Consider the following 10,665-nt stretch of genomic DNA (forward strand, 5'->3'; position numbering starts at 1 on the left):
GTCGTACATTCATTAAGGGTGCTTTTTTTTGTGTTTCCTTGAAAAGGTATCTTTTTTTTTCGTTTCAGTCATTCATCGTGAATTGTGCGTGCGTGATGAACGCAAGCAGGACACTGCCTCTTTGTATTTGTATCAGCAGCAGCTTACTGTCCGGTGTAATGCCGCCACGACCAATCCCCATACTAGGGCAGATCAGTCGGCAGCGACTCTGTGGGGGTAGGGGCGGTGGGAGAGGCTCCCGTCATGGGGGTGTCGGGGACGGGAACTGGGGAGGCTGAGGCCACGGGGACGGTGGAAGGGTGTGGCGGAGCGTGAGGGTGAGGGGGCGGAGGTGTGCTGTGGCCGGAGCTGGAGGCCGTGACGGCGTGGTGGTGTCCATGGTCGCCTTCCTTAGGGGGAAGCAGGACATGGCTGCAAAAGTGCAGTTCGAGGGAGCGTGAGGTCTCTGGGCTGAAGGCGCAGGTTTCGAGCTTGCGGACGACATCGTCGTCTAAGAGAGGCGGTCAGCTTACTTCTCATAATCCAAGGAAATTTAAACTTACACTCGAGGTTCAGGGCCTGGAAGAACTCGGCCATGATGTCAAAGTCCGATTCGCCGAGGTCGACGACGCTGAGCCGGCCATCAAGTGTCCGGAACGTCTTGGGGTGAGACTTTCGAAGCGTGAGGAGCATCTTCAAGAGGTCGGCAATGTCCCGGCCCTGGTTGACGTACATGGTGGGAGGGCGGTCGAGGGGCCAGCGCTGACGGAAGTCGTCCATCTCCCACACCTTGAAGGTCCAGGTGGTTTTTTCCAGGCAGTGGAGGAGGATGAGGATGGAAAGGTACACGTCAAAGTTGATCTTGGCCTTGCCGTTTTCCAGGCAGCGCTGAAGCTCACTGATGAGCTTGTTCGAGACGTTGTTGGCTTTGCGCTCCGTGGCGGCGGATAGCTGGAAGGTGATGAGGTTGTAAATGTCCTGGTCGTCGGTGCCGGCAAACTCTTCGGGGCCAATGGGTACGACGACGCCCTGGCGCTCTTCAGATATGCACCAGCCTCGCTCTCGGTCGAGAATTTCAATGAGACCCCAGAGCTCAATGGCGAGCTTCAAGTTCTTGCCCGTCGCCTTGTTGTCGGGAAACTTTTGCGCGGCCGCCAAGACGACTTGCATGAAGTGGGAGGGCTCGCGCTCGATAAGCGTGGGCAGAATCAACTTCAAGAACTCCTCCATACGGGCGGGGAGGTCCTCCTTGTCTTGGTCAATCATGACGACTCGAAAGTCCGTCTTTGTGTCTGGGCTCGCCGTCTGCTCTTCCGTCTCGCCCTCGGCTACAGGAGGCTGCGGGCGGGGGGTAAGCAGAGCGGCGAGCGTCAGGCTCGGGCTATCCTCCCACAAAGAGACGACGAGAGAGGTGCCGTTGGAGAGCAGCTGGTATTTCTGTCTGGCGTGCTTGACCCTAGTCTGCGCCAGGACTACTATCAAGGCGGCTGAGTAGAGGGTAAGCTCTTGGTTCAGACGAGTGCGAACGCAGGGGTAGGTCCAGTGACGCGGGCCTTGGATCTTTCGGCATTGGTCGCAGGGATCATTGGTGCCACAGGTCTTGCGGAGAATACGGCATCTTATGCAAGCGCCCTTCTTACGAGCGGCCTGGACCTCCTTGCGCCGGAGCGGGTTGTAGGCCTTGCGCTTGTGCTCGCTCTGCGTTCCGTTGCCGATTGGCATACGAGTGCCGCCTCTGTTGGGAGGAGGCAACGTTGGGGCCACGTGAGTTGCTACTGTGGGGATGTGGTTCGTAGTCATGTAAGTCATCTCGCCCCAGGGTTGTTGAGGTTGTTGCTCTGGTTGCTGAGGCTGCTGGAGTTGCTGAGGCATAGCTTGTACCGGGAGGGGTTCGATAGGGACAGCGGCGTCTGGCTTGAGTGTCTCATTTGATCCCATCACAGGGCTGGCGACTTGAAGCGGGTCGCCGTGCTCGGCAGTAGGCAATTCAGGATCCATGAGGGAATGAGTAAGACGGGCAGTGGCCACGGCAGCGACGGTGAGATCTGATGAATCCAAAGGCGGGTCGTTTGGATGCTGAGTGGCAGCCTGCAAGTGTTCCATCTTTTCTTCAGTAGTGAGGAAGCTGAGAGGGTTGGTGCTGTCATTTGAGGTGGATTCTGTGAAAGTCAGCTCATCTGAGTTCGCGATCTGAGTTTGAGTTGGAATAATGAGGTGAGATGAAGCAACGCTCCTTCCTTGTGAACAAAGAGAATGAAAGTGAAGAAAAAATGACACACCCTTCCGCTCACGACCAGGTCGATTTTCGTAACTGCAGGGCGGGTTCTCGAGGGTGAATTGCTCTTGGACTTCAAAGCCGATTCCGAGTTGTCGAACCGCGGACTCGGATCGGTCGCGACCAAGTGCTGAAGGCGCCCCCATCTCATTCTCTCCAACTTGTCGCGATGCTTCTGCGAGAGTTCGGAGGGCAGACCAGTTCTCAGGTGCTTCGGGGGCGACCTCGGCGACGGCGACGTCAAGCTGGTTGAGTGGGAGATTCATTGATCGCGGGGCTGATGAGCCGGAGTGAAGTCCGGCGAAACCGAGTGCGGCGTTGATGCGTTCTTCAGGTGTGATGGCTGGGCACTTTTCCGTAATGTGCTTGTGTAGGACCTCGCCTCGACCCTTTGGGAAGTTTTCACCACACAACTTGCAGGTGTGAGGGTATCGGTTGCTGGAATCAGGAAGTTTGGGGCCCCGGGTGAAATATTCCCCCACCACGGGGTTTGGTTTTCGACCCATGATGTAGTCTTTGGCGCGTATTCCAGGCTGGATAATCCAAGGGAGTTGCTGTTTTTGGCGCAAACTTGGTTCGTTGACCTCTTACAGCTCGGTGCTTGAGATTCAGCACACCGCAGAGTGGTGGTGACCGCCCAAGAAATTCTGCCTTCGAGGTCGATATGTAGGAATTGGCAACGGACCAGCAATCTGAGATGCCGAGGCGATTGACTGTTCGATACGGAACAGGTCAGAGACGCCACCGGTCAAGAAATGCCTCGCCAGGCTTTTACCAGTGGGCGACAATGAACGATAACGTGGGCTGGACCTGCGCGATGCGATGCGATTCACAGATTCTGCCACGGCTCACCGACGTTGGAAGCGACAAAATTCTCACACCGCTTCCCATGTCGGATAAATTTCGTGGTGGGGCCGAGCAGACCTTTCTGGTCACGTGAGAACCCCACCACAAAGTCTGTCACCACTGCGTAAGTACCTAAGTACCTTGGAGTGTGTGAGCCACGAGAGCTTCTTTCGATGTTTTCCCCTTCATACATGCCAGATTCTGTAAGGGCACTCGACGAAATGGCTTTACGTTTTTAACAGCCTTCATGTTTTTATGAAGAAGAAGAGCTGTGAGGGAAGGCATGAGTGTGTGACTGGAGTTGAAATTCTGTCGCAGCATTGAGCTTGATCTTAAACTACATACACGCCATTCAAGGTGACCAAGCTTGTTTTGAGACTGGTACCTTCGAAAGAGCTCTTTAGATCTGTCATCTCAGAAAAGATAAATTGAGCGATGCTAGACACTCACTTTAAATAAGAAGTAAACCCGGCTATCCGAATGATGCACCTCGAACTCCAGCTCTAGATTCAAAGGATGCGAAGCCCGCACTGTTCAGATCTAGCAGATGTACACGTGCATTAGCAAAGTCGCATCATAGGCCCTCACTTGGTCGAATCACCTCCTGCATCGTACAGCAGCGGCCAGCCTGAGCTCTTCCAGTCGTAATGCTGAAGGGAGATGCGAGGAAACATAGTCAAAATATGCTACTCCCGACAACAGATCATCAGTTCACATTCATCTTATCCAGACGTGAGGTGGTCAAGAGGCAGTGGCTCGTGTTCAGTCGTTCCTGAAAAAGGTGGGGGGAGGGGCAGTCCCGTCGGGGGGTGTCTCGGGGGGCCGCGAAGGAGTGGGTCACTCCGGGCACGGGGCCGAATCAAATGACACGGCGGGGGTGACCTCGGCCGCCGTCTCAGATAATAAGAACCCGCCACATGCGCTAGCGTCTGGCTGACATTATCTCTGTTGGAGCTGTTTCCCTTTTCCCCAATGAACTTAAGTCTCGGCATTTTGGGGGCCCCTGATCTTCGTAGCCAAACTCAATTCCACAAGGTGCCTGTCAACCTGTTGGTTCACAATATACTTTGAGCATCTTATTCTAAGATTTTCGGGGCAGAAAGTCTACTTTCCGCAACCCTACCTCAAGTTCCAACAAGAGCGACGTTTCCCATGCACGATACCCCGGACAATTAGATACTAGAACCACTTTACCACATGTTGGGGGTCGCATCCGTCTTTTCCGCCCCCCTCGGCCGGGCGCCTACGGTTCTAGCTAAGACCAGGGGGGAGCTACGCGACGGCCGAGCGTGATGTGGGTTACGATGCCACGCTCCCCCCTTGTGACGAACCAGTCAAAACACCAAGACCTTTGCGCCGCTACCATGGCATTTCCGTGCCGAACCGCATCCAAGCTTCTGGTTGTTTGCCCGTATTCACCTATCTCCTTTGTGTGTCTTAAAGAGTAATGGCCACGCTCTCATCTATCTGCCTTCTCTCACACACTCTCTTTTGACCTCACATCTTTACGGGGGCGTCATCCTCCATCTACCGTCACATCAACGGCTCTGATCCAGTCATAGTCTCTCATTTCGGCACGTTGCATGTCCCTCGTTACCCCCCTCTCCCTCTCACGATCCTTACAGCAACTGGATCTTAGGCCCGTGGAAGCTCCTGCAACGTCGTTTCGTGCCCTCCGCATGAGAGTCGAATTCCTTCGTTTTGATGAGACTCCCCTCATTGTCGTTCATTTGCCTTTTTATCTTGCGTCATCAGATTGAGGTGTCATCGGGAAGTAGATCCAGAGGATCAACTTTGCTCACTGTGTTGATAACAAGAGTATAAAGGTACTGCTTTATCCCGTGTCTTGTACGAGTTTCGTATGAATCGGGGTACTCATCCATAAGAGACCATAATCAAGATGCGCCGGGCCGCTCTACTCCACCTCACTTCCACCCTGGTGGCAGCGCAGTCCGCCGACCTAGCCAGCCATGTCCTAACAGACGTGAGGTTCCCAGACTCACACAGAATGCCTCCGTAGAACCACAAGGACTAACAGACACCCAGACCGGCTCCGTGGGAGGCGGAAACACCTTTCCGGGCGTCTCCCGCCCGCTGGGCATGGTCAAGCTAGGCCCGGACCTCGAAAACGGCGTCGACGCCTACTCAGGCTACCTTCCTGCCGGCAAATTTACCGGCTTCTCCATGCTCCACGAGTCGGGTACCGGCGGGGCGCCCAAGTACGGCGTCGTCAACCAGATGCCCGTGGTAGGCGTTCTCGACAACCCGCTCCAGTTTAACCAGAGCACAGATACCCGGGCCTGGCCGGATGAGACGAAGCTCGGGTATTACAGGGCGTTCCTCGGGTCCGGGGTCGTGGTGGAGTTGGGGGCTTCGGAGAGGGCTGGGATGTATGCGTACACGTTTCCTGGGAACAATGGCAGTGGCGCGAGCAACAATGTCGTTGTTGATGTCTCGCATGTTCTGCCATCGTACAGGGGGCAAGGTCTCGGGCAAAACTACCTCGGCGGAGGAATCGAGGTATTCGATACCAGCGATGGGGTTCACTACGAAGGATACGGGTACTACGATAATGTAAGTCCATCGCCTTCATGTTCTCGAGCCACGACTGAGACCTCGGACCAGGGCTGGAACCGCGCCGCCGAGTGGAAAGTCTTCTTCTGCGGCCGCTTTGACCAGCACCCCTCCTCCTTCAAAACCTTCCTCGGCACCGACCTCACATCAGACGCCCTCTCCGCATACGGCAATGAAGCGACCTCGTACGAATCTCGCACGCAGCGCCTGGGTGCCGTCTTCACATTCGCTGACCCGGCCGTCACCTCCCGCGTCGGCGTATCCTTCATCTCGACCGCCCAAGCATGCCGCAACGTCAACGTCGAGATCCCCGCGGGGACAAGCCTCTCCACCGTCAGGACGGCAACCCGCGAGGCGTGGACGACAGAGGTGCTCTCCAAAGTGACGACGACAGAGACCAACACAACCAAGTTGGACCAGCTGTACACGGCCTTGTACTTTATGAACCTCCTCCCCACCAACAAGACGGGCGAGAACCCGCTCTGGGAGTCGTCCGAGCCGTACTACGATGACATTTTCACCTTCTGGGATACCGTATGTCTCTCCCCACCCTTCTTCCCTCGTGATCCAACATCTAACACACAAAGTTCCGCTGCACCACATCCCTACTCCAAATCCTCCAACCCCAAGCCCACGAAGAATTCATCCGCTCCACAATCGACATCTGGCGCTTCACAGGCTACGCCTCGGACGCCCGCTCCTCCTTCTTCAACGGCGCCGTCCAGGGCGGCTCCAACGCAGACAACGTCCTCGCAGACGCCTACGTCAAGAACGTCCGCGGCGCCGTCGACTGGACGGACGGCCTCGCCGCCATGCTCACAAACGGCGAAACCCCCCCGCCACCCAACAACGACCCGCGCGACCCCTCCTCATCCACAAAGGAAGGCCGCGGCGCCCTCCCGGACTGGCTCGACCTCGGCTTCATCTCCCCAACCTACGCCCGCGCCGTCACCCGCGCGGTAGAGTATGCCGTCAACGACTATGCCATCTCCCAAGTCGCGCGGGGCCTGGGCCAGAACGACACGGCGGACGTCTACCTACAGCGCTCCCGCAACTGGCGCAACCACTGGAACGAAAACATGACGGCCCACGGCTTCAACGGTTTCCTCGGCCCCCGCAACGCAGACGGCTCGTTCCCTCTCCCGGCACAAGACCCCCTCGACTGCGGCGGCTGCTACTGGGCCGAGGCGTACTACCAAGCCACGCCGTGGGAATACACCTTCAACGCGCACCACGACGCCGCGCACCTCATCGACCTCGTCGGCGGACCCGAGCTCTACGCCGCGCGCCTGGAAAAGACGTTTGAACCGGGCGGGTACGCAGGCAACACCGCGTTCGGCAACACAATCTTCAACCCGGGCAACGAGCCCTCCTTCGGCACGCCGTACCTCTTCAACTTTGTCAACAAGCAGCACCTCGCCGTGCGCCACGCCCGCTTCGTCGCCAAGTCGTACTACAAGCCCACGCCGGACGGGTTACCGGGGAACTCGGACGCGGGAGCAATGGAATCCTGGCTGCTCTGGAACATGATTGGTCTCTACCCCCTTACGGGCCAGACAACGTTCCTCATCGGCTCACCCTGGTTTTCCGACTTGACCATCGCCCTTGGTGGTGGTCGCGAGTTGAAGATTACCTCGACGGGTGGGTCCGAGGACGTGTACTACGTCCAGAGCCTGCGCGTCAACGGACAGGCGTGGGATAAGACGTGGGTGACGTGGGATGATATCTTTGCCGGGGGCGGGACGCTGGAGTTTGAGCTGGGGCCAGAGCCGGTGGAGTGGGCCACGGGAGAGCTGCCACCGAGCCCGGCGAGCGTCGTCGGTGGTCAGAAGGAGGAGGTTGCGGCGCTGAGACAGCAACGGCAGCGGCGGTGGCGATAAGAGGAGCAGGACGAATAAGAGGTGATTGGATGAGTTGCTCTGCGGTTGCGATACAGACAGACATGCTTGCCTGTATCACGACAATCATCTGGACCAAAAGCAAAAGCTCAGCCCCCGATAGGGGGCCTACGAAAGATCCAAGGAGGCCCATAACGACCTCTGCCGTCATGTGAATGAAGCTTGGATTTTTACAAGAAACGGGACTCGAACCCGTGACCCATGGGAGCGGGGCAATTCAGAGCGAGCTGACATTCCCCGCCACGCCATGGGCCTTGGTAACAGTATCAAACAAATTTCTTCCCTATAGTGGCATGGAGCGTGGGTGAAGGTGGAATACACCAGAGGCGAAGAGAATCTAATGTATATTCATGAAAGGGAAACACCAGCTCTGTACCCAGATGTATTGATACATGGCAACCCCAATATCAGCCTTTGTGATGAACAGTGGACTCGTATTCCTCGCAAACTCCTCGCTATGCCAATATTGCTGAAACATAGAACACGAGAGTAAGGGTATCGAACTTATAAAATGCAAAGCTACCTTGTTCCGGGCTCTTTTAGCGGGACTCGCCACCGCCCCAAACATTCTTGTTGATCTCCTCGTCGTCCCCGACACCAAAGTTCTTATTGAAATCGTCTTCTTGCTCGCTCTCTGCCCACGGCGATGCTGTTGCCTCTTGCAAAAGGGGAGACGCTTCCGGCTCGCTGTACGACTTGGAAGCACTCGCTTCCGGTTCAGCCTGTTCCTTGGCTGCAGTCGGCTGAGGTGATGGGCTTTGAGGCTTGGATGACGGCCCAGAGGCGGTACGATCGGGGGATGTCTCAGCTGCAGCGACTTGCTTCTGTTTTTGCTTCTTTTTCTTCTTGATCGTAACTACGGCTGGCTCGCTAGGCCGAGGAGACACACGTAGACGCTCAACTGTCGACCGTGGCTCGGACGCAAATCCTAAACTTCCCTGAGAGGACATGTACCGCTGGCTTAGGGGGACATTTGCAGTGATGACGGGGTACTGTACTTTGTTAGCAACACTGATCGTCGTCATGGCACTCTTTCGGCACTCACATTCCAATCACCAAACTCTAACTCGCGCGCCTTGCCGTAGAGACGCTCATCGTCGTTGTCAATCTCGGGCTCGCCGGTGAGACCTTCATTGAAGGTGCCGTTGGCAGAGTTGTACTCTTCACTCGGACCACCCGCAGTTCCTTGGAGCAAGGGGTCGCGTTCGTTCAAGTTGCGATTCGTCTGGCGATCGACCTGACCGGGTGTCGGGATCCAGTACTTTGCCTTGCCACCTCTTGTGTACCGCATGCCCTCGTCGAGTCTTCCCAACCTGGCGCGAGACTCTTCATGCGCCATGATCTTGTCGCCCGAGTCGAAAAACCGGTAGCCATACTTGTCGCCCATGAATGTTTCCTTTGAGTCCTCAATGAGATCTTTGACACCAAACGCATCGCGGAACGCAAACTTGACGGGCATCCGTGCCGAGGAAACCCTGTTATCCGCGAAATCGTGCCACGAAAAGGCATACCAGTGGGCAATAGCGAACGCCGGCATCTCGATACAAATCAGGGCATCCTGGATGGCAGCGGCCAAGTTATCGGGGCTGTACCCCTCGACATTGTCTGGGATGGCTCCGAGCCAGACGAGGATAGACAGGAAGAACCCTTGCCAGTACGAGGCAAAGATGATGAGCTTGACGCACAAGAACTTGGGCACCGGACGGAAGGGCAGCAGATCATCATGCATGCAGACCCAGAACAGGCCGAGTGAGTACAGACTGATGGTGACGCTGAGGTTGTAGATGATGCCGCTCCAAAGGTAGCCCGATTCCACGCCAATGTAGCCCTCCTGGTAGGTATCTGTCGCCTTCATGATAACGGTGGCTAAAGCCAGGATGGGTTTCAACCACGCGTACTGCAGAATGCCGCGCTTGATGGCGAGGAACGTGTGAGGATCGGAAATGTCGACGCGGGGCAGCACATGATGCATAGGCCACAGGTGGGAGACTGGCTCGCGACCGTGGGTCATGATGATCAGAGCGCGTTCTCCGCTGAGATAGTTGATAAGGAGCTGGAAGAAGGTGTAGATGGTGAAAGCCTGGCTCTGTTAGCACTTGTGGGACATTAAGTGCCACCAAGCTATATTCACCTCGTAAATGTCTCGGACAGGGTCGAGGAAAGACGAAGCCTTGATAGAAACCATGCTTGTCCAAGACGATATCGAGTATATGGGGACCCTTTGTTCGTTAGACTCTGGTGCTTATCGTGTTCTCAAGGGACAGCCAACGTACATGAGCAAGATTCGAACGACATATCGCTGGAGGAGTGGTTTTCGATAGTTTTTCCTGCTAGGCGTCAGCTTTCGTTGGAGGGGGAGCGCGGGCGGGATAGGTAGCATACGACTGGAGGAAGATGGATCTGCGAGTTGCTCATTAGCCTCAGTTGCGCCAGTTAGGGTAGCACGACAAGGACTTACATGGCTGACAGGAAGGTGGCTATCAGGGCGGCGACACCTGCAACGATAATGGTGGCCGTGGTCAGCTTCTCGCCTGTGCCGCCCGCCATGTTGACCTCGAGGCGGGACATGGCGAAGGGTGGTGTTTGTTGTGTTTAAGGAATGTCGTCTACCTCATGGCTGTCGGAGGACGAAGTTCAGGAGAGGCAGAGGGCGGAACAGCAAGCTTCAAGCTCGGGTATGGACGTGGCAAGGCGGGGAAGCGAAGAAGATGATTGTCAAAGAGACCTGGAAAGAGAAAGAGAGAGAAGATGACGACGGCCGTGCTGCGAGGTTTAGGTTGTCATGAGCAGCTCGTGACAGGTGCGTAATTCGGTACGTATGCGCGGCTCAAGGCCCAAGGTGGAAAGGTCAAGCTGCAGACGCCGTACTTTAGCCTGGGGGTACGTCCCTACCTAGGTACTTAGCATACAACACAGGTACGTACGCGGGAGGTGACAGCTGCGCATCATTCGCGTGTGGCCAATGACTTTGCATTAATTGTTAGGGAGGTCCATACCGGCAGCTCCCCTGAAGCTTTGGTATCACAGCGTGCTTGAGCGTGTGGGGTAGCAGTGAGCACCACCTCACAGTGACCTTCCACTGACCCGCCCATG

At 56.2% G+C, this 10,665-nt stretch overlaps 3 protein-coding genes across 3 annotated transcripts; 1 reads left to right on the forward strand and 2 right to left on the reverse strand.

Annotated features, from left to right (window-relative positions):
• Positions 1-182: 182 nt before the first annotated feature.
• Positions 183-2,760, reverse strand: CCOS01_15518 (uncharacterized protein; the record flags this gene model as incomplete). Its single annotated transcript, XM_060463657.1, has 3 exons — positions 183-490; positions 543-2,138; positions 2,259-2,760. The coding sequence occupies 3 exons, from the start codon at positions 2,758-2,760 to the stop codon at positions 183-185; spliced, it is 2,406 nt and encodes an 801-aa protein (XP_060305801.1).
• Positions 2,761-5,000: 2,240 nt separating this feature from the next.
• Positions 5,001-7,554, forward strand: CCOS01_15519 (glycosyl hydrolase family 92; the record flags this gene model as incomplete). Its single annotated transcript, XM_060463658.1, has 4 exons — positions 5,001-5,084; positions 5,147-5,674; positions 5,726-6,208; positions 6,262-7,554. The coding sequence occupies 4 exons, from the start codon at positions 5,001-5,003 to the stop codon at positions 7,552-7,554; spliced, it is 2,388 nt and encodes a 795-aa protein (XP_060305802.1).
• Positions 7,555-8,111: 557 nt separating this feature from the next.
• CCOS01_15520 (uncharacterized protein) lies at positions 8,112-10,140 on the reverse strand (the record flags this gene model as incomplete). The annotated part of the gene is made up of 5 exons (XM_060463659.1): positions 8,112-8,564; positions 8,618-9,652; positions 9,704-9,791; positions 9,846-9,956; positions 10,031-10,140. 5 exons carry the CDS (start codon positions 10,138-10,140, stop codon positions 8,112-8,114), a joined length of 1,797 nt encoding a protein of 598 aa, XP_060305803.1.
• Between the last annotated feature and the right edge of the window lie 525 nt (positions 10,141-10,665).

Source organism: Colletotrichum costaricense (assembly GCF_030867565.1).
Source record: "Colletotrichum costaricense strain IMI 309622 chromosome Unknown Scaffold_24.1, whole genome shotgun sequence".
NCBI classification, from domain to species: domain Eukaryota; kingdom Fungi; phylum Ascomycota; class Sordariomycetes; order Glomerellales; family Glomerellaceae; genus Colletotrichum; species Colletotrichum costaricense.